This window comes from Zingiber officinale, chromosome 6A, assembly GCF_018446385.1.
Source record: "Zingiber officinale cultivar Zhangliang chromosome 6A, Zo_v1.1, whole genome shotgun sequence".
NCBI lineage: Eukaryota > Viridiplantae > Streptophyta > Magnoliopsida > Zingiberales > Zingiberaceae > Zingiber > Zingiber officinale.
Genome location: NC_055997.1, coordinates 111,980,271 through 112,003,663, shown reverse-complemented (window position 1 = coordinate 112,003,663; position 23,393 = coordinate 111,980,271). Strand labels below are relative to the sequence as shown.

At 36.9% G+C, this 23,393-nt stretch overlaps 2 protein-coding genes across 2 annotated transcripts; both read left to right on the top strand.

Annotated features, from left to right (window-relative positions):
* The first annotated feature begins 6,913 nt into the window (after positions 1-6,913).
* On the top strand, positions 6,914-8,996 carry LOC121997456 (fructokinase-like 1, chloroplastic). The gene is made up of 2 exons (XM_042551868.1): positions 6,914-7,806; positions 8,083-8,996. The coding sequence occupies exons 1-2, from the start codon at positions 6,985-6,987 to the stop codon at positions 8,773-8,775; spliced, it is 1,515 nt and encodes a 504-aa protein (XP_042407802.1). The 5' UTR covers positions 6,914-6,984; the 3' UTR covers positions 8,776-8,996.
* Positions 8,997-13,540: 4,544 nt separating this feature from the next.
* Positions 13,541-20,348, top strand: LOC121997455 (protein TOC75-3, chloroplastic-like). The gene is made up of 7 exons (XM_042551867.1): positions 13,541-14,754; positions 16,117-16,338; positions 16,472-16,579; positions 18,821-19,012; positions 19,093-19,341; positions 19,605-19,859; positions 19,959-20,348. Exons 1-7 carry the CDS (start codon positions 13,633-13,635, stop codon positions 20,196-20,198), a joined length of 2,388 nt encoding a protein of 795 aa, XP_042407801.1. The 5' UTR covers positions 13,541-13,632; the 3' UTR covers positions 20,199-20,348.
* Positions 20,349-23,393: the final 3,045 nt, after the last annotated feature.

Below are 23,393 nucleotides of genomic sequence, written 5' to 3'. Positions count from 1 at the left end.
CTTGTATATATAGATTTATACCCACCACATACCCACCTTCTTACCCATCCTAATGGGGTCGGCCAAGCTAGCTTGGAACCCAAGCTAGGGCCGGCCAAGACCAAGTGGATGAGCCAAGTTGGTGGTCGGCCAAAGCTTGGGTCCCAAGTTTAGGTGGCCGACCACTAAAATATTAAAAAGGATTTTTATTAAAATTATTTCTTATATGGATATCATGGTTTTAAAAGAGAGTTTAAAATTTAAATTTTTCCTTTTATAGTTTTCTACAAAAGATTAAGAAAAGATTTGAAATCTTTCCTTATTTGTAGATTGAAAGGAGATTTTAATTTTAAGAAAACTTTCCTTTTTAACCATGATCATAATTTAAAAGAGAGTTTTAAAAATTAAATATTCTCTTTTATTAGTTTTTACAAAAGATTAAGAAAAGTTTTGATATCTTTCCTTATTTGTAGATTGAAAAGAGATTTTAATTTTTTAGAGATAACTTTCCTTTTTGAAAATTATCCACATGTTTAAAAGAAAGATTTTAATTTATAAAATTTTATTTTTATAAATCACCATGAAGGGAAAAATTATTGGAGAAATTTTTATAAATTTTTGGAAACAAATTAGGAAGTTTTAATTCTTGATTTAATTAAAACTTTCCTTGTTTTGGGGAGAAAGTGGCCGGCCATATGAATTGAGAAAAGAAAATTGATTTTTAATTAATTAAATTTTCCTTTTCATGGCAAAAGAATTAAGGAAGTTTTTATTAAAATTTCCTTATTTGCCAAGACTAAGGATTATAAAAGAGGGGGTAGAGGTGCCTTCATGGTGAACGATTGTATTCTTTTCTTCCTCTCTTTTCTTCCTTGGTGTGGCCGGCCCTAGGGTCTCCTCTTCTCCTTCTTTTCTCTTCCTCCTTTGTGGTCGGCGACATCAACACGAGAGCTTTCCATGGTGGCCGGTTCTAGCTAGGAGAAGAAGGAGAGAAAGAAGACTTTGTTTCTAGCATCCCTTGGAGCTTGGTGGTGGTGGTCGGACCTTTACTTCTCATGGAGAATTAATGGTGGTCGAATCTAGCTTGGAGAAGAAGGAGCTTGGTGGTTCTCGTCTCGGAAGATCGTTGCCCACACAACGTCCGAGATAAGAAGAGGAATACGGTAGAAGATCAAGAGGTTATTTTGCTTACAAAGAAAGGTATAACTAATAATTGTTTTCCGCATCATACTAGTTTTCTTTGTATAGTTATTTATGGAAATACCAAACACAAGAGACATATGATTCTAGAGTTTTCGAAATAATTTTTTCGAGTTTGTGTTTTTTTCTTTTTTGAATTTGTGATTCGATTGTTCTTTTTTGTTAACCTAGAGTTATTTAAGGAAATAAATATTAGCTTTCCTTAAAAGGCTTTGCCTAAGCGGTAGTGGTTGCTCCCATATCCAAGAAGGTCATGTGCCTCGCCATGTAGTCCTGGAAGCCAATTTTGAAAATTAATATTTATGGAATTAATAAGTTAGGTAGATTTGAATCAATAGTGTTAAGTTCCGCTTGCGATTCAAATCTAAATTATTAAGAACAGATAAGTTAAATTTGGAATCAATGATGTTAAGTTTCGTCTGCGATTCCTAATTTAACTTCTAAAGAACACAATAGGTTATTTAAGGAAAGGTTCGACACTTGTACAAAAAAATTTTGTACAGTGAAACCGATACGATTTTCTTAGGACTAACCAACAGGAATTTTTGTGCCGAGCGGCCAAGCCGCTCGGCTGAGTCGCAGATCAAGGTGGCACAATCTCATCCGAGCACATGACCGGAGGCCTTCCCGCTCGGTCCGATACACTCACATCCCCGCGCGCCTGGGGCATTGAGCGGTCGGCCCGCCTGACCCAGGGATAGACGAAAGACAGAAAAAGACAAAAGGGACAGCTGGGGAGATCAGCCTACAGACAGCCGCCGCCGACAATCGGCATGGTCGACGGCCAGGTCGTACACAGAATCGTACGATGGAAGTTTCCACTGTCCCGTCAGGGATATGCTCGGATGGTTGCGGAATGTCGTCAGACATATTTTTCTGACATCCATGTTGGAGGTATGTTTGGGGAAGCGTGCATGCCTCGGGAAGCGTGCACGCACCTCCCCGGGGTCCTATATAAGGACCCCTAAGCTTCAGCGGAGGTATGCAATCATCCACAATATAGTACAGTTCTCATTGTCTTGCTCCAGTTTTTTTCTCGCTTGACTTGAGCGTCGTAGGGTCGTCGGCGGGAACCCCTTTCCGGCCCGACTTTGTTGCAGGTTCGTCGGAGGTCCATCTCATCCCGCCGTTTACACGAAGTCAGCAAAGAGCGCTACGTTCCCAGCCTTCATCAACTCATAGTTCGAACAGGATCAGCAATATGCAATATTTCCTTTTCAATTTGTGGAGAAGTGTATTTAGCATTTTGCGGAGTATTATGTAACACAACTTTTTCAATTTCATCATTTAAATGTGCTTGAAATTTCAACAATTCAATAAAATTTTCACAATTTAAGGAGCTCTCTGATTCATCATGACCTCTAAAAGAACATCCTTGAGTTGCAAGTCATAATAAACCTTCAATTGTTGCCTTTAGGCGCAACCTATTCTTTATAATTTCTTTCGTAGATTGAGCATTCAACACTTTGTCAATATTTTGCTTTGGTTTCATGAAATCCTGAACACATTTCACACATCTATTATGTGATGAAGACAATGAACTAACATGAATAAGAAATACATATTTTTCTCCATCATTAACTATCTTCCAACTGTTAAACTCTTCAGAAACAAGTGCAGAACGAGCCATTGGATTACTTGTATTCTAAAAAAGAAAGCATGGAAAACAATATGCTTTGTCCTTTGAAGGTAATATTCTAGCCAAGGAAATTGTTTGAACCAAACATATTGAAATTGATGATTTTTCTTTCCAATTTTTGTTCTTGGATACTCAATAAGTTTGGGTTGATAAGGACCTCCTTTGATAAATGCTCTTCTAATCTCATCCCGCTCATTAACAGAGTATTCATAAATCAATTTTCGTAATCCTGGATCTTGTTCAATAGAAGAAATATCACATTCTTCTTCTCTTTGTTCTATTGGCCTAGATATAAAATGAGGTTGTAAACCAGAAGTAGAGGATCCAACTGTTGGTCTAAGAGGTATATCACATTGCAATTGATTATCAGATTCAGATTGATCACCTCTTTTCCTAAAAAATGACAGTAATGTTTTTGACTTTTTAATTGAAGGTTGTTGGTGTTCCATTTATAGCCTAAGGAAAAAAAATAACTACAAATTAATTATTTATAACTTAAGAACAAAAAACAACTACCAATCAATTATAACAAACTCAATCATATTATTCATTTTATGACAAACTCAAACACATGAATAAATTAATTTATAATATCACAACATTCACTAGTATTAGAATAATAATTTTCAGATAATTTAAAATTTTAAATAATTTCAAATAAAATCACAATTACAAATCTAAAATTACCTGTGAGGTTGTGATTGTCACTTTAAGATAAAGAGAAGTCCACTGCCTACCCGTAAAATCCAATGCTATGCTGAAACTTGAAATGCCTGAAATCAAACACAAAAATAAAGGACTTCAAAAGGGGACAAATGTGGGAATTTAGAAGTAAACTTAAGACCTTCAACTTTTTTTTTTTCAACCACAACCATCACAAATAATAATGAGTATCACATTTAGATTGACAGAATGTTTTAAAATTTTTAGAAATTTAACTTAGGTTGGAAAAAACTTTCCTTAAAAAAATTAGGGCAAAGCGAACAATCTCTATTCTCTACTAGTATTCTGGTAAATCCATCACACACGGAATTCCCATAAGGGTGAAGCAAGGAAGATGAAGGAACCAAAGAATTCACAAATCATAAAAAAAAATGAAGAAGAAGTGGAAATTGCTGTTCTAGAACGGAGAACGAGGTAAGGTGCCCTATACCCAATTCATTTTTGTGTTCCCTATTTCAATTGATTTGGAGAGGCAATAAAAAGGAGGGATTCTTTGTCTTAGGTGAAATTGATGAAAAGGTTGGATTTTGATGAATGATGAAGAAGACGAAGAAGATGTAGATGGAGATTATCACTTATCAGTGCTTAAGAAGGTATTATAAGAGGCTGAGCGAGGAGAACCGGTGGCTGAAGAAGGATTGAAAGTGGCGACGAATGACGATCACTGCCTCGATGTGTTCGTTGCGAGGAGGGTGGCAAAAAAATTGCACTGGGCTGAGGGCTCGATGTGTTCACCTGGCGGTGAAAAAAAACTAAGGATTTCGGGAATTAGTGTGTTAAAAATTGCTAGGCTGCACTGAGTTTCAGCCCAGTGCAATCCAGTACCAGTTACGTCATTGTTTGAGGTACATATATTAATTATGTTTATAATTTTTTTATCATTTTTATCTTAAGAGCTATAGTTCTATATTCTTTTTAATTTATAATAATACTTCTTCTATTTTTATTTTTCTATTTATTATATACTATAATTTTAAATTCGAATTCTCTACCGTATCTATTTTCTCTCCTATCTATTTTATTCGTTATATCTATAAAATATTAAGTCTTTGTTTTTAAATGACCGTAACTGTTATATCTATTATTTTATTCTTATGTTCCATTTTTTAAATTTTAGAACTTTTCTATAATATTTGCTCAGTTGTGCTTTTCTCACCTCTCTGACACTCTTCCTTTCCGGCCCACTTATTTTTTTGTTGACCCTTATCCCTTTCTATTCTTCTCCCCATTTGATTTGATTTTGTTTTGTTTTATTAAGTTTTGTTTTTTTAATCAATTTTTTTTATCAATTTTATTCTTTTCAACAATTTTTTTTAATATATTTATAATTTTTTAGTTATAAATTTTCGCATCCTCTAACCCACTCCCTTCTCAGATCGCTCTATTATTTACCTTTATATCATTTTTCATATTCTATTTTCTTTATTAAATATTTTATTGACAAGAATGTTATACTATTTTTTATATTTGTAATATGAGATCGGATTCTTTGTCTTTAATTTTCTATCCTCATGTCTCACTTGTCATCTCAAGCTTAGTATCGATGGCTTCCAATCGTCACCTCGACCAGAACTATATCTTAGAGGAAAGGTGAACCTATGGGGATCGTCATCGGCGCGATTGACATCGAAATTTGGCCGAATCTGAGAAGGGACTCAGAGCAACAGTGAATGAAAGTTTGCTCAGATCCCGCCAGATTTCGATGTCGATCGTGTCGATGATGACCTTACTGCATTCACCTTTCCTATGACATAGTTTTAATTAAGATGGCGGCCGGAAGCCACCCACGGTGGGTTGGAGTAACGAATGGGGTATGTTGATAGGTGATATTGGGATATATGATTGGATGTCTTATAATTTTTTATTTTTTTTAACAGTAGATTTAAGAGGTTATTATTAGTAAAAAATTTAAAAATAAAATATGGATAAAAAATAAAATATGGATAAAAAATAAAAAAATTGATGAAAAAATAATAAATAAAAAAATAAAATTAAAGAAGTAAATAAAATTAAAAAAAATAAAATTAAAGAAGTAAATAAAATTTTAAAAAATAAAATAACTTGTTTTTGTTTTAAAAAGGGATAAAAAGTCATTTAATAGGAGAGAGAGAGGATAGGCACTGAGGGAGTGGGAAAAGCAATTATGCTCTATGGCCATATGGCGTGAGAAAAGTAAAACACAAAAGAGCCTCCCTACAAAGTAAATTGCTTTTCCCACCCCCTCTGACAGTCCACCCCCCTCTCTCTCCTTTGTTAAATGACATTTTTGCCCTTTCCTTTAAAATAACAAGTTATTTTATTTTTTTTCTAATTTTATTTACTTTCTTTAGTTTACCGTTTATTTTTTTCAATTTTATTTACTTCCTTAGTTTTATTTTTTAAAATAAATTTTATTTATTATTTTTTTCATATTTTTTTAATTTTTTATCCATATTTTACTTCCAAATTTTTTATAAATAATAACTTCTAAAATTTATTATTAAAAAAAATAAAGATTATAAGATATCGAATCGTCTATCTCAATATCACCTGTCCCCGTGTCCCACTCATTGCCCCAGCCCATCGTCGGTGGCATCGCCGGCGGCCTTCGGTCGCCACCCCGATTAAAATTATATCCTAGGGGGAAGGTGAATACGGTCGCCATCGACGCGATCAATCCCGAAATTCGACTGGATTTGAGTAAACTTTCCTTTGTCGGTGATATGAGTCCCTGCTTAAATTCAGCCGAATTTTGATGTCGATCGTCCTGATAGCGACCCCTGGGGTTCACCTTCCCCTAGGGTATAGTTCTGGTCGGGACGACGACCAGAGGCCGCCGGTAGTGGGCTTGAGGCGACGAGTATGATAGGAGGACAGAGAAAATTGGGGACAAAAGATCCAATCTCATATTACGAATATAAAAAAAGTATGACTTTTTTGTCAAAAAAAAAAATACTTAAAAAAAATGGTATAAAGGTAAATAATATGATGGGACTGGGAAGGGAGTGTGTGCGAAAATCTACGATTAAAAAATAAATAAAACATTATAAATATATAATAAAAAAATTAAAAAGAATTAAAATTATAAAAAAACTGATTAAAAAAAATAAAAAACAATAAAATAAAACAAAACAAAATAAAACGGAAGGTGGGAAAAGCACTATCAGACTGTCACTCAATAAATAATAAAAAAATTATTAAAAAATAAAACTGATAAAAACTAAAATTAGTTAAAAAAAATAAAACTTAAAAAAAAAAAAAAGAAACGTGAATGAGAGGAATAAGGAAAAGGATAGTATGGTAAATATTCTTGAGTTTTATGGTGGGCCCGGGGAGAGGATGGTGTCAGCGGGGGTGGGAAAAGCAGTTCTCTCCTACAAATCGTGTATCAAGTCGCGTCTCCTGTCTGCGGCACGGGTGGATAAAGTTACAAAGAGTAAGAACACGGAAGAGTAAACTCCGCCATGGCCGCCTTCTTCACCACCAACACCTTCGCCGTCCCTTCTCCGTCGAGGACTCGGACTTTGGTTGCAGATATTAACCGTTCTATCCGCTTCCTCTTCCCAATCGACCGTCCCACACACCTATCAAGGAATACCACCTCCGCCTTCAGAGCCTCCCTCATCGATGGCGCCGGAAATGGAGCCTCCGACGCCCCCAAACCCCCCGCTCGCCGAGGCCGAAAGAAGAAATCTGCCGAAACTGCCGCCTCTCCAGCACCAACTAAGAGAACGCGGCGGCGTTCAACGAAAAACCCCCCTCTACGGGAAGATCCCAGCGCAGCGGGAGAGGAAGACGACGAGGCCGACTTCGACGACGGTATCGACTTACCCTACGAGTTCCCGCCTCTGATCTGTTGCTTCGGCGCGGCGCGGAGGGAGTTCGTGCCGACGGTGCGCGTCTCCGAGCGCCAGATGCACCCGGACCAGTACTCCACCTGGAAGCAGCTCCAGTGGGATCCGCCCGAGTTCGTCAGGGCGCCAGGAGGCCCGCCTTCCAACGTCGCTGTCTCCCACGCCCGCCTCGGCGGTCGCGCGGCCTTCATGGGGAAGGTCGGCGATGACGACTTCGGCGACGATCTGATCTACCGCATGAACTTGGAGAAGGTTCGGACGCGGGCGCTGAAGGCCGATCCCACGGCCAAAACCGCAGCTTCCTACATGAAGTTAAAATTCGAGGACAGGGACTATGATGGCGGTGGGAAGAGGTTGCTGGCTGAAACTGCCAGACCTTGTGCAGAGGATTCCTTCTTGAAATCCGACATCGACGTTTCTGTTCTAAAGGAGGTTCGACTCTCTACTAAAATTCTTCAATCCCTTCTTTATGAGCTTTAAAGCAGATTCTTCATTCTAGAACTCGATCTTGTTCGGAGTACCATCTCTCCATGTGTTCGACGAATTTCCTGAACGAAATAATTATCAAGTAGAAAGGTCGAAACTTTTTGCTAAGGAATTCATTCGAAATCTGCAGGCCAGAATCATTCATTTAATCTCAGAAATCTGATGATGTTCATTCTAGGAAGGGTGGAAACATCGCTAAGAAATTCTTTTTGCAATCTGCAGGCTAGAATCTTCCATTTCAACTCAGAAACCCTACTGTCTCCTGCAATGCATCCAGCTTTGTTTCGGGCGATCAAGTTATCCAAGAAGTACAGCAGCAACGTTTTCTTCGATCTGAATCTGCCCTTGCCTCTGTGGAAATCGAGAGATAAGACTCAAGAACTTATCAAGGAGGCGTGGAGCAAAGCGGACCTCATTGAGGTGTCGAGATCGGAGATGGAATTCCTCTTGGACGAAGAGTACTTTGAGAAGAAGCGAAACTACAGACCCCAGTATTACAGTGAAGACATCGAGCAGACCTACAACAGGAGGAGCTATCACCATTATACTCGCGAGGAAATCGCTCCTCTTTGGCATGATGGGATAAAGATCTTGTTTGTGACCGACGGCACGCTTCGCATACATTACTACACTCCCAAATTCGATGGAGCAGTTGTGGGGACCGAGGATGTGCTTATTACTCCGTTCACTTGCGATAGGACCGGTTCCGGCGATGCTGTGGTTGCGGCGATCATGAGAAAGCTAACGATACATCCAGAGATGTTCGAGGAACAGGATGCGTTGGAAAGGCAGCTCCGATTTGCAGTCGCTGCGGGAATTATCTCGCAATGGACAATTGGCGGTGTGAGAGGGTTTCCGACGGAGAGCGCGACTCAGAATCTGAAAGAGCAAGTTTATGTTCCTTCAATGTGGTAAAGTTCAAATCCGGCGATGTGATAAACGAATATAGTGACTTGTTGATTGTTGCTGTGGCGACGCCGGGTTTCTCAGGTCGACGGTGACGACGGTGACGTTGTCGTTGATCTGCCTTGCGGGCGCAATTTATTGATTATTGTTTTAACGAAAGTGATTAGTGTCTGATTCAATGTTAATACATTAAGATATATATTTTTTATTTTATAAGTATTTTCATATTATTTGGGTGGCATTTGTTTATGGGTTTAGGAGTGAGGGAATGGATTATGAGAATGAAATCAAGATTTTGGAATGAAATCCAAAAATTTGGGTATGGATGAAACTTACATTCTCCTCATTATATCTCACACTTTATCTCTTAAAAGCATCCACAATAGCTAGTTCTCCCAAGTATTTGTGGCCCCTATTTCCACATCATCTTTCAAATATCCTACTATTCAAATATCTCAACTTTCAAATATCCCACCAATCAAATATTTATGGATCTCACTTATCAAATATTCATTCTCAAATATCCTTAATTCCACAATCAAATATTTCATCAATCAAATATTTATAGGGCCCATGACCATTTAATTAACTTACTTTTAATTTTAAGAAAAATATAATAGAAGATATATAAATTTAAGTTCATACAAATATAAATATTTTATAAATTTAAAATTGAAATATAGAAATACAAATCATTTTTAATTAATAAAATACATAATGATAAACTACAATTAATAAAATAAATATGCAGCAGATAAAATAAACCATATAAATTAACTACATATTCAATTTTTTTTTTCAGTTGTTCATATATCGCTAGATGATTTTGAAATTGTTCATCAATCATGCCTCGTGTGTCCATTACGAGGAGTTGATGTGCCTGGTTGAGTTGATCACTTTCTTATTGTTATTATACTCTTCCAAATGTGTCATTGATTGTTGCATAGCCTGATTCAATTCATCAATTAGGCCTACTCTTTCTTTGTCTTTTCTCTTTGTTGCCTTTTGTCCCATTAGACGAGATCGAATTTCTCTATCATCTATATCAACAGTTGTGTTAGGATTAGAAGAGTCAGTATGTGCACTTGATGATTCTGATGTTCTTACTTTTTTTTGTAGCCCGTCGCTCTGAGGATTGAGAAGCATACAAAGGACTATCTTTCATGATTCTCCACACATGCTCATATTGGAAAGTAGTTTTAAAAGTACTCTTGTATTCTTCATGAGCTCGCACCATCAAATCCTCGTCACTCCATCCGCTTGGTCGATCATTATTTATTGTAGATTCCATTGTATCTATTTACGATCATTTTCAATAAAGCCCAATGTGATTTTGCTTTCTCCACAGTTCTCTTTTTAGCTCCCTTAGCTCGATTGATATTGAAGTATGTCACAACTCGTTTCCAAAATGACTCACTCTTCTGGGCATTATCAACTATTAAATCTTCACTTATAATTGTGTAGGCCGCTGCAATGAGCTTATCATCTGCTACTGTTCATATTGTTTACTTGCTATGGTCTTCATTTGATTCGTTGCCCATCTCTAGTCTTGATTGAGAATAATATCGTCGGACCCTATTTCAGATGAGAATAGAGGAAATTATGAATCAGAGACTGCATAAGGTGTACCTTTATCACTGTCAATTGCATCAACACTAGCTTTTCTCGATTCATTTGATTGAATCTCTAGTGATTGAAGCGGATTAATTCCATGAGATGAGGTTTGTATGAAATACTGACTACTCTGCCAATATTCTAGAGGATATGTATAAACGGAGCTTGAGGGTCGCCACTCAAAGAATTTGAATAACTTTGGAAATTATGGTAATATGATGGTGGGTATGGAAAAGGTTGGAAATTTGGTGGATGTTGAGTGGGAAATGGAAATTGAGGATTGAAGAAGTTAGGACGGACTCAAGAACTTTCTTCACTAGAATTTTCGTCAATATTTGGAGAGTTGAACAAATCCCTAAAATAATGACCAAAATTTTTATCAATTTCTTTCTAAATTTTTGGTAGGCAATAGGTATGAAAATGATGAAAATAGATTAAAGAAAAGATATATATATAGGGAGAAATTGGACGTTACCAAACGTTTACTTATTTTTCGAACGTTTAATTTTTCCAACGTACTCTTGTGTGTTTAATTTTTTAATGTTATGAATTTAATTAAATTATAAAAAAAACCCTAAAAGTCACGACATCCCACTATTTTGGTGGGACCCACCACATTTAATTAAATAAAAAAAATAAAAAACTCAGAATAATGGAAGCCCACTATTGTGGTGGATCCCACAAGAGGAAATCACCGGGCACACATGTGTGCCCGGTGATTTCCATTCATCCCTCAAATATCACTCACAATGGGGGATATTTGAGAGGGGGGAATATTTGGAAAAATATCCCCTCCAAATATCCCCCATTGGAGATGCTCTAACATATTTTCTTTTTCATCACACATTCTCTACCATTTTCTCTTTGTATTCTCTCCCTTCACACAATCTCTCTCCTCATTTCCCCTCTCTTCATTCTCTCCTCAATTTTCTCTCTCCTCAGTCTCTCTTACCACTCTCTCTCCATATTGTCTCTCTCTTTGTTCTCTTCCATCACACACACTCTCTCCTCATTTTCTCTCATCATACTTTCCCTCTCTTCATTTTTTTCTCATCACATAGTCTCTCTTATGATAATTTCTTGCTCCTCAATCTCTCGTTTTCCCTTATCACACTTTCTCTCTCTCTTTTTTTTTCTCATCACTCTTTCTCCTTTATCACACTTTCTCTCTCATCATACTTTTTTCTCTTCTCAATCTCTCTTATCTTGCTCTCTCTCTTCATTTTCTCTCATTATACTTTTTCTCTCTTCATTTTTTCCATCACACTTTTCGCTCTCATCACACATTCTCTCTCATCACATTTTCTCTGTCATCATATGTTTCTCTATATTCAACTTTCTCTCCCATCTAATTTTTTTCTCTTATTTTCCTCTAAGGGTCAAAAAGAAAATTTATGTTCATTCCTATTGAAAATATTCAACTAACCAAATATTATTTTTAAGAATGATACCCAAGCTCATACCTATTTCCATTCCATAATACTATGATCCTTATTCTCATTCTGATTTTTAAGAGAGAATCAAACGCCACGTTAGTATAAATTTATGGCAATCTAGATAACCGATGTTCAATTCATAATTTGATTATTGTCCTCGTGATTTATCCTTCTTCGCCATTTATCCTTTTCAGCTAAGATGACGATACTGAACGTATAAGATGCTCCGGTCTGGAATACTCGATTAAACAGTTGGATTCTTAAATTATTAAAAAAATTTCTATCAGGGGCCGCAAGTCCTGACTCTTGACAACGGTAGAATATTTAAGTATTTATTCTACTATCCTATAGTAAATTTGTATAATTTTTTTTTTAATAGAGCGCATACTTAAAGGATATTGAATTTCTTAGCTATCTATTATAAGTATTTCTTAATTTACTTTGATGATCCATGAAAAATTTTATAAGATCAAGTCAATCTTCTAAGATTAATTGAGTTTATCATTTTTTTATTACAAGTTGAATTTATCATTCTGTTTTTTAAGTATATTTGAATCTCCAAACTAGCTAGATTTATTATTTGTCCACTGCTAGATTTATTATTTGTCCAATGCCTGATTTGTGGGATTAGATGGTCCTTCTAAATTAATTTTAGAAGACTCAAACACCTATATTTTATTATTTAATTAAAAAGTTATATCCTTTAATAATTACTTTTAGTAAAATCTAAAATAAAATTACGTGAATAGTTTTTTCCTTTTATACTTAAAATAAATTTAAATTTTATTAGTAATTTTATTTGATTACTATTATATTGGTAGATTGTACTATTATATTGGTAGACTTTAGACGAGACTCAAAGAAATAATCAAAATCGAGGAGTGAAAAGAGAAAAGAACTTATTCGTAAAAAATTAAAATGATTTGAAATCTATAGAAATCTTAAGGGTGAGGAGAAGACTTTTTATTTTATATTTAAACTTATATCAAGTATTTTGGAGAGTTCTCATTTGTTAAAATTTATATCCAAGGAATTCTAAAAGAATCTATGAAAATCTAATAAAATTTTGGATACTAAAAGATTTCCATAAAATTTTGAAAAGTCAAGCTTGAATGATTTTTTAAAACTCTATACAAATTCAATTTGGATACCATTAGATTTTTATAGAGTTTATAAAAGTCTAGATTGAATACAAGACTTTTAAAATCCATAAAAGTCATTCAAAATAATTAAAAATCCAGCATTGAATACACCTCCATAGGCTGTGATGATTCCCTTTAGTAATGTATCTTAGAATTGACAATACCATAAAAAGCTTCTATAAATATTATATAATTTTAAAAAATATATTTTTCTTAATATTTTAATTAAGATCAAATATAATATTTATTTTTATCAATTTAATATTTAATATTTAAAAGGAATTAACTTTATATAAGGAAGATTCCATATATATTTATTTATTTATTAGACTATATGAAATATTAATTTATAGCTGACTGCTAACTGAAATGAATTTGAACAGAGTATAGGTCCGTTTGAGTCTGATGTATATCATCATCATATTATAATTAAAGCTGCCATTTACTCACCAAGTGAGCACCGTGGGATGAATTCGTCAATTTACAAATACAATGGCTATGAAATTTGAGAATGGTCCGGCCCATTGAGAAGTGAACCGGCCCACAAGTGAAGAAACCCTTTTCTTTCTCCTCAAGTCTCCCTCGTTGCTTCGAGTTCTCCGAGTTTTCGACAGCGGAGTTATCTACTTCTCATCTCACCTCCGCGCCGCGCCGCCTGGTCGGCCACCGTCGCCATGTCCTTCTTCGCCAAGAACCAACTCTTGGGCGCTCAAATCAAGACAGCGGCCGTCGCCTCTTCCTCTCCTCGGAGGCGTAGATCTCCCGCTCCTTCCGACGATCGATCTCTCGCACTTAAAACCTCCGTTTGGGGAGCTTGCAAGAAATCTCTCGCTGTATTTTCAATTTCTGCTGCTTCCTTCGCCGCGGCTGGAGGAGGGGGGTTCGTTCTGCTAGCTTCCTCCCCTCCTCCTCCTGTGCCCCCTATTGACGGCGGAGGCTGTGGTGGAGGTGGCGGCTGGTTCGGAGGCAGTGATGGCGGTGGGTTCTGGTCCAACCTGTTATCCCCATTGGCGGCTCATGCGAAGGAGGACGAAAGGCCCGAGTGGGACTCCCATGGCCTCCCGGCCAACATCGTCGTCCAGCTCAACAAGCTGAGCGGCCTCAAACGGTACAAGATCTCCGATATCTTCTTCTTCGACAAACGCCGGTCAACCATCGTCTCCGGCTCGGAGGACTCCTTCTTTGAGATGATGACTCTGCGTCCCGGTGGCGTCTACACCAAGGCTCAGCTCCAGAAGGAACTCGAAAATCTAGCCTCTTCAGGAATGTTCGAGAAGGTCGACCTCGAAGGCAAGACGAAGCCCGACGGCACTCTGGCCATCACGATGCCGTTCACTGAGAGCACGTGGATGTCTGCTGAGTCGTTCCGATGTATCAATGTTGGACTGTTGCCGCAGACGAAAGTGATGGAGATGGACGCGGACATGACGGAGAAAGAGAGATTGGAGTTCATGCGTGCACAAGACCGGGAGTACAAGAAGAGGATTGATCGGTCGAGGCCGTGCTTGCTTTCTGATGACGTGAAGAAGGAGATTGTTCGGATGCTGAACGAGAAGGGGAAGTTGAGCGCTAGAACGCTGCAAACAATTCGTGACCGAGTGCAAAAATGGTACCACGACGAAGGGTATGCGTGCGCTCAGGTGGTCAATTTTGGGAACCTGAACACAAGGGAATTGGTATGTGAGGTTGTGGAGGGTGATATCACGCAACTTGACGTCCAGTTCTTGGATAAACTTGGAAACACGACTGAAGGAAACACTCAGCTTGCTGTCATTCGCCGGGAGTTGCCCACACAGGTATATTCGTTTTTCATTGTGTCTTCTAATTATTCATAGTCTCTTCTCTGGTATGATTGCTTGCGATATTTTTTTTTCTTCTTTTTCTCAGAAATTAAAATGCAACTCTAGTTTAGGTTATAGGTCTTCTTCTTTGTTAGTTTCTTTGCATTTAGTGAATTAGCGACAAGAGATAAGAGTGGCGAGACTTGTAAATTGTTAAAACAAGAGTTGGATGCGTAGTGAAGGACCAATGGAGGCTTCCACTAGGTTAAAGTCTATCAAGTAAATATTTAGAAATCCTATATTTTTATTTTAAATGACCAGAGGGAGTGTTTTTTTTTAAAAAATCTTTCCTAAAGTTAAAAGAGTAGGAATTGAAACTTGTTTTTCCTGAGTAATTGTGAGCAGTAAAAGAAGAGATCATGCTAGTATTTTGTTATTATTCTCTTGGAATTTGGTTAAAGGTAGGATTTGATTGGAGGAAATCTTCTGTTGGTGGCAACATTTATTTTTTTCGCACAAGTTGGGTCTAGTGGTTGTGGATCATAATCATGTTTCTTGCACTTTATATGTTAAATCACTCCTAGAAGATCTCCAAAACAATCACCTGAATTTTTGAGAACATTGACACAATCAAACATATTTTTTTGGTGAAATCTGTGCCAAACTATTTTTAGACTGCCTATTTTTGCATTGGAAAGAGGCCAAGATACCAACATTTGCTTGTTCTAGTGGTAAGCAAGTGAGATTCCAAGGACTTTCGGTCTAAGTTTGGAGGTGCTCCTTATCACTCGTGCTCCAAATGGGGAATTGTCCCACAACCAATGTGGTGTAGGTACACCTCATTGTTAAAGACCCTTAAAAAAAAGCTACGATGATTTATAAAATATTACTTTTTCACACATGATCATATCTGTCTCTAGTTCATCAACTAGAAAACATATTTGCAACTTGTATGGTTTCAATAACTTTAATGGCTTATTTTGTTCCACTAAGTTTATACAATTTAGTAAATCTAGTCATTGATCAATAACAAGTGATACTTCTACCTACTTACTTCTTGTGGTTGTAGTTTATATGGATAATTCTATACTGAATTGTGCAGACAAGACCCTAATATTTATGAAAAAGTTTCCTCTTTAGCCGACTTTATGCTTGGTTATAGAGCTACAAACATATTCAATTAATAACAATTGCATGTTACTTTGTTTTTTTCCCTTCTGCTGATGCAAAATCAGGATGAGGCATTCAAGGAAATAAGGATTCCTCACAGTCATTTGACATTGTTTCCTACCGGTGCACATTTAGTCTAATGCTGCTAGAATATGATAATTTATTTATGGCCAATTTATTATAATGTATACCTTTGATGTGATGCAGCTTCGACCAGGGCATGTGTTTAACATGGAAGCAGGAAAGCAAGTTTTGAGAAACATGAATTCACTTGGTCTATTCTCTAACATAGAGTTGAATCCACGACCTGACGAGAAGAATGATGGAGGAATCATAGTTGAAGTCAAACTTAGAGAAATGGACCAAAAGTCTGCTGAAGTAAGTACAGAATGGAGTTTTGTACCAGGACATAATGGATGGCCAACTCTGGTAATTTCATTCACAGACATCACTGATTGAACTTGTTTCTTTTGTCATGATAACTATCACAAAGTAGTTATACGCAAGTAGCATACTACAATGATTGCACTTATCGTAAAATTTTGGCCATTATTGTTTCTAGGCATCTATTCAGCCTGGCGGAACTGTCTCACTTGATCACCGTAACATTAAAGGATTGAATAGATCAATTTCCTGTTCAATGGCATCGGGTAATCTGCTCAATCCTCAGGTATATGCACATTTCCTTGTTATAACATTACATAGTTCTCTTTTGGTGACATTTTTGAATTATGTTATTCACTGTCACCACCACCACCACCACCATCAAGTTATGTCTGTGCCAACTATAGGTTTGCTACTTGAATCATATTTCTTCTTGGAGCTCTAGCTCTATGTGAGACTCTATAACTAATAATATTCAAATCAATTAAATTATTTTTATCCAATCTCTCTTTACCCTTTGCACCTTCCCTGTAATTGATTCAACTCTTCAAAATATAAAATGTTTTGGTTACCTTTAAACATGCCCATAGTATCTTAAACTATTTTTGCTCATTTTATTATATATTTGAGATACACCGAATTTGCTTGAATATTGGTATTTTTTATTTATGTTTTTTTAGTAACTACACACATCCATCTTAGCATTCCTGTATGTGCTACTCTAGATTTTCTAAATCTTGCTTCATTATTAGTCCATTCTGATTTATAAAGTATTATGATTTCATGAATTACTCATCTGGAATTCTGCTTAGATTCTTACACCTTGCTTCCTATGAGGGAGCGAGAGTAGACGTAGAGAAGAGAGAGTACTAAATTTGGAGGGAAAGAACAGAGATCAATATTAGGAATGAAACCAGCATGAAATTCAGGATGGGCTTTGCCATAGTTTGTAGAATCGTGATCCTACGCAGAATCGATTTAGGGTCAGGATCGGATCGTAGAATCGTACGATTCTACCAAAAACCCTTAAAATCTTATCATACATGATTAATAATTAGAAAAAAATATCTAAAATCTCATTTACATATAAATAAATAACTAATTTTGTATATATATATATGCAATCATTTACACTCAACACCTCAAATTACATTATTACATGTACAAATTTAAATTAACTTGTAATTCAACTATCATTCTCGCATAGTAATAATATTTATATTTTCATATCATAAAATGGAAGAATATAAAATTTTTATTAATACAATAATAATAACACATTCAATGTCAAAAATATTTTCTTTGTTTATAAGATAATTCAATTTAAAGGCAATAAAGCACCTAACGTATATAACAGAAGCTATTGAATCCTTTGATTCAAATATGAATGTCGGAAATAATCTTCTAAATACTGGTTGATGCCACACAATATTAGACAACAGGCATCCAAAAACTCATTATTTTGGTGAAAAGAAATGACAGAATATTATTGATAAAAACTAACTCAAAAATAATTAAACATATGTTTAAACAATTTAAAACCCTAATAAGATGAAAAAAAGATAATGAAAAAAGATAAAATCTTCTAGACATCTGAAAAGGATTTAAATGATATTTTTTGGGTTTGAAATAGAGTGGTTAAGGATAAACTTTGAAATTTATTAAAGATCTCTGAACGAGCTTTGATTTGATATATTATAGGCCCCGTGATTCAATTCGAGTCAAAAGTTATGACCTCTCAAAGCTTCCATCGATTCTGCTCCGATCCTACCGATTCTGTTACGATCCTACCGATCCTGTTGTGGTCCTACTGCAAAAAGTGATTTTGCACGATCCTAGTCATGGTTTTTGCAAACTATGGGCTCCGCCACTCACCCCCTTTACCCACCACTTGTTTCCTTCCTTTTCCCACCACTTGTTTCCTTTATTTGGTCTTTCCGCCATATGAAACACATAAATGCTTATGCCTTGTGTGAATAAAAAACAATCTACTCCGTGAGAAAAATGAATATGTGCACAAAAGATCATGGATTCATATGAATCTTTTCTGACATTCAACATTTAAGTTATCTACTTATTCTGCATGTAATTTGACCTATCACAACTGTGTAAATATAAACATTAAAAGTACATAAAATTTTAAAAGAAAATCATGCATAATATCATTATTATAAGATGGTATAAATTCAAAATTTTTCAATAACATGTGACATTGATATAATCATTAAAGTTATGTCTCAGTATGCATAAATCCCAATGCAAATTTGGAAAATTTCTTGGTTTGTCAATCAAGTTTATTTTTAGTTATGGCAATCAAGTTTTGCCAAGATATGGTGATCCCTCCCTCAGATTGAGATGTGCATTTAGATGCCTAAATGCTTGGGATAACAGACTGCCATCATAAGCGGGATTTTGAACTAAGAAAATAGACCAAAGCTAAAACAAGGAATTATGAACCTGACTATCTGTTAAGTATAATGGAAACTATGGTTTAGTTTGACTCACACCATAATGCTCTCTTCCTCAGGATGATCTGTCTTTCAAGCTTGATTATGCACACCCTTACCTGGATGGCGTGACAAATCCTCGCAATCGAACCTTCCGTGTTAGTTGCTTTAACAGCAGGAAGTTGAGTCCTGTTTTCACTGGTGGACCAGGTGCTGAGGAAGTTCCACCCGTGTGGATTGACAGAATGGGAATGAAAGCCAATGTGACCGAGGTATGTTTTACTGTTGGATCAGTAGTCTAGTCCAGTCTGTGATTTCTCTCTTGGATACCATTCTTGTATCAACATCGCAGAACTTCACTCAACAAAGCAAATTCACATATGGACTCGTGATGGAGGAGATTACGACGCGGGATGAAACTTCTACTGTGTGCACCCATGGTGTTCGAGCGTTGCCTGTTGGCGGTTTGAGCATCGATGGACCTCCTACAACCCTCAGTGGGACTGGCACTGATCGGATGGCATTTGCTCAGGCAAACATTACACGTGACAAGACAAGGTTTCTAAATGGTGCCATTGTCGGGGAGAGAGATGTGTTTCAGGTACATATGAACTTGCCCTTTTTACAATTGTTGTGTTAGATTTTGGTTTCTAATTTTCTAATATTTGCATTTATTAAGCAAACAAACATGGGCATGCCTACATATTTACATAATTCCTTGTTCATATCGCCGCATATATTTGATTAGTTTGTATGCTTTGCCACATATCTTGGCATTCTATAAAACAATAATTTCTGTAGAGTAAATAAAAAGGTCATCACATCTTGATCAAAATATCTTATTACTTGTTTTTTTTATTGTAGTTGGACCAAGGTCTCGGAATTGGTAGCAATTTTCCGTTCTTCAATCGTCACCAGCTCACATTAACCCGCTTTGTTCCATTGAAACAAGTTGAAGAAGGTACTGGTAAATCGCCCCCACCTGTTTTAGTTTTACATGGACATTACGGTGGTTGCGTTGGAGACCTCCCGAGCTACGATGCTTTCACTCTCGGAGGACCCTACTCAGTGAGAGGCTACAACATGGGAGAGTTGGGTGCCTGCAGGAACATTCTTGAGGTAAAAGCTTCTCCCACTGCCATCTTCAAAATCTCTATCTCCAAAGGTTCCTTGTTGTTTCCAAAGGAATGCTGTGATTATTTTTCCATCCTATTTCAGGTTGCGGCCGAGTTGCGGATCCCTGTTAGGAACACCCAAGTGTACTTTTTTGCTGAGCATGGAAATGACCTTGGCAGCTCAAAGGATGTGAAAGGAAACCCGACTGAGTTTTTCCGCCGCATTGGACATGGATCTTCCTACGGTGGTGGCATCAAGCTTGGGATGGTAAGAGCAGAGTATGCAGTCGATCACAATTCTGGCACAGGTGCCGTGTTCTTCAGATTCGGCGAGAGATTTTGAGTAGTTCTTAATTCTATCTGAGTGAATTGAAGAACTGTAGTCTTTTTGTATCCATTATATTGAGTTCTTTTGTATCCCATTCAAGTTCTACCCTATTACTTTCTGTGCTGTTCATGTTTATGAAAAAATTTCATCTGATTCTTATGGAAATCGCCTGAACCAATCAATGCACCCTTAACCATCTCTAGTGCCCACTTTTAAAAAATTTTCAATATTGTTGATGACAACATATGTAAAGATGGAAAATTAAAGTTATTTGATACTCGTTGATGCTAACATTAGCTTTGTATGTTCAGAAAAATCTTTAGGAAAATGCATGAAAAGTACATTTGATTGTTTAGTAAATGATAATTGTTTAGAAAAAGCAGTACCACAGCTCGGAGTTTCTCGTTTTCCTCTGTAGTTGCTTCAACTCAGAGCCGAGAAGGGAGTGGAGCCGAGCCGAGAGGGTTGCGGGCACTCGAAGGGTTCGTCTCGCGACTATTGATGCACTCGACAATGGAGAAGAAGAGACGAGATGGAGAGAAAATTAGGGGGCGTTTGGTACGCGCGTTTTCCATTTTCATTTTCTGGAAAACGCGCGTTTTCTGAAAAACGGTGTTTGGTTTGCGTTTTCCACGCGCGTTTTCTAAAAAATTGACTATCGTTTTCTAGAAAAACAGATAATGACAAAAAGTTGTTTTCTGTTTTCTAGAAAACGTACGTTTTTCAGAAAATGAAAATAAAAACGGTACAAACCAAACGCACCTTTAGAGTACAGGTATACCTTTCCTATCTATTTCTTCTCGCATCTCCACTTGATAATAGACATTTAGTCCTCCATTTTAACCCCTTGGAACACTTTTACCTCCGTTCGAAGATGACAGCGGACGGATCAAGGAGTATTCGTTTGTCACGTACACTTTTTTTTTTCCACAAGGAGATGCGGCTTTGTGACCGGCGAACAACAAGTTCTATGGCCGTTGTTCTTGGGCGGCAGCACTCTACTGGCGGAGCTTCACCTTGGCTGGAGCACGGCCTGAGTTCAGCAGCCAACAGTTGGAACAGCAACATCCGGCAAACAGCAACTCCTTCCAGCCAACAGTGGAAGGAAACAATCAGCTTGCCGTAATTCGCCGGGAGCTGCCCGCACAGGTATATTCGTTTTTCATTGTGTCTTCTAATTATTCATAGTCCCTTCTTGGTACGATTGCTTGCAACATTTAGGTCTTGTTTTTCTTTTGTTAGTTTCTTTGCATTTAGTGAATCATAGCGACAAGAGATAAGAGTGACGAGACGTGTAAATTGTTAAAATAAGACTTGAATCAATGGTGGCTTCCACTAGGTTAAAGTCCATTGAGTAAATATTAAGAAATTCAACATTTTAAAAAAACGAGCATGAAACATCGTGAAATCGTCCAATCGTCCCACTGAAACATCATGATATCGTCCCACCCATTGAAAATCACAGGCGTCTATCCTTCCCACTGAATTCATACAAAGGAAAAAGGCTCTTCCTGTATATTTATTCTCTGTCCAAAGGCTTTCCAATGAAGCCGCGGGCATCCCACTGAAGTCGTTGTTATGAATTCAGTCAAAAAGATATCTAACCTACTCCCGCTAAAGATAGGTTAGATATTTTTGCTCTTTGTAGAAACAGACTCCTGTTTCTTGGTAGGTTAGATATTTTTGCTCTTGTAGAAATAGACTCTCCGCTTACTTTCCAAATCAAGAAACAAGAGTTTGTTTCTACAAGGAGCAAAAATATCTAACCTATCTTCAGTGGGGAGTAGGTTAGATATCCTTTGAGTGAATCCATAGCGACGACTTCAGTGGGATGCCCGCGACTTCACTGGAAAGCCTTCGGACGGAGAAAAAAAATATACAGGGGGAGTCTTTTCTTTTGTGTGAATTCAGTGGGAAGGACCGACGCCTGTGAGTTTTAGTGGGTGGGACAACATCATGATGTTTCAGTGGGATGACCGGACGACTTCATGATGTTTCAGGGGGACGACACCTGCTATTTTCAGTGGGTGAGACCCGACCCCTCTGCTCTTTTTTTTTTTTTTTTTGAATGTTGGATTTTTTAACATTTACTCAATGAACTTTAACCTAATGGAAGCCACCATTGGTCCGTCCCTACGCATCCAACTCTTGTTTTAACAATTTACACATCTCGTCACTCTTAAGCAAGCAATCATACCGGAGATTATGAATAATTAGAAGACAATGAAAAACGAATAACAGGACTGCCAAATCCCTTGCCTCCGATCGTATGTGCTCCAGATAATGCAACTAGTTCTTGTGTCCAACAAACTTGCATATTTATTTCAGCAAAATATAAACATTTTCATGTTTATGATTCAAGGATGAGAATAATGAATTTTGCATCTAAGCATAACAATTCATGGGTTACGATGTCACAAACATGATTGTATTCGCATTTATAGAGTTAGCAGAAGTAAATTGTTTTTCCCACCCCCTCTGACAGCCCACCCCCCTCTCTCTCCCTTGTTAAATGACTTTTTTGCCCTTTTCTTTAAATAATAAGTTATTTTATTTTTTTTCCCAATTTTATTTACTTTCTTTAGTTTACCGTTTATTTTTTTCAATTTTATTTACTTCCTTAAATTTTTTTTAAAATAAATTTTATTTATTATTTTTTTCATCATTTTTTTATTTTTTATCCATATTTTACTTTCAAATTTTTTATAAATAATAATTCCTAAATTTTATTATTAAAAAAAATAAAGATTATAAGATATCGAATCCTCTATCTCAATATCACCTGTCCCCGTGTTCCACTCATTGCCCCAGCCCATTGTATGTGGCACCGCCGGCGGCCTTCGGTCGCCACCCCGATTAAAACTATATCCTAAGGGGAAGGTGAATACGGTCGCCATCGACGCGATCAATCTCGAAATTCGACCGAATTTGAGTAAACTTTCTTTTATCGGCGATATGAGTCCCTATTTAAATTCAGCCGAATTTCGACGTCGATCGCCCTGATAGCGACCCCCTGGGGTTCACCTTCCCCTAGGGTATAGTTCTGGTCGGGGCGATGACCAGAGGCCGCCGGTAGTGGGCTTGAGACGACGAGTATGATAGGAGGACAGAGAAAATTGGGGACAAAAGATCCAATCTCATATTACGAATATAAAAAAAGCATGATTTTTTTGTCGAGAAAATACTTTAAAAAATGATATAAGGGTAAAT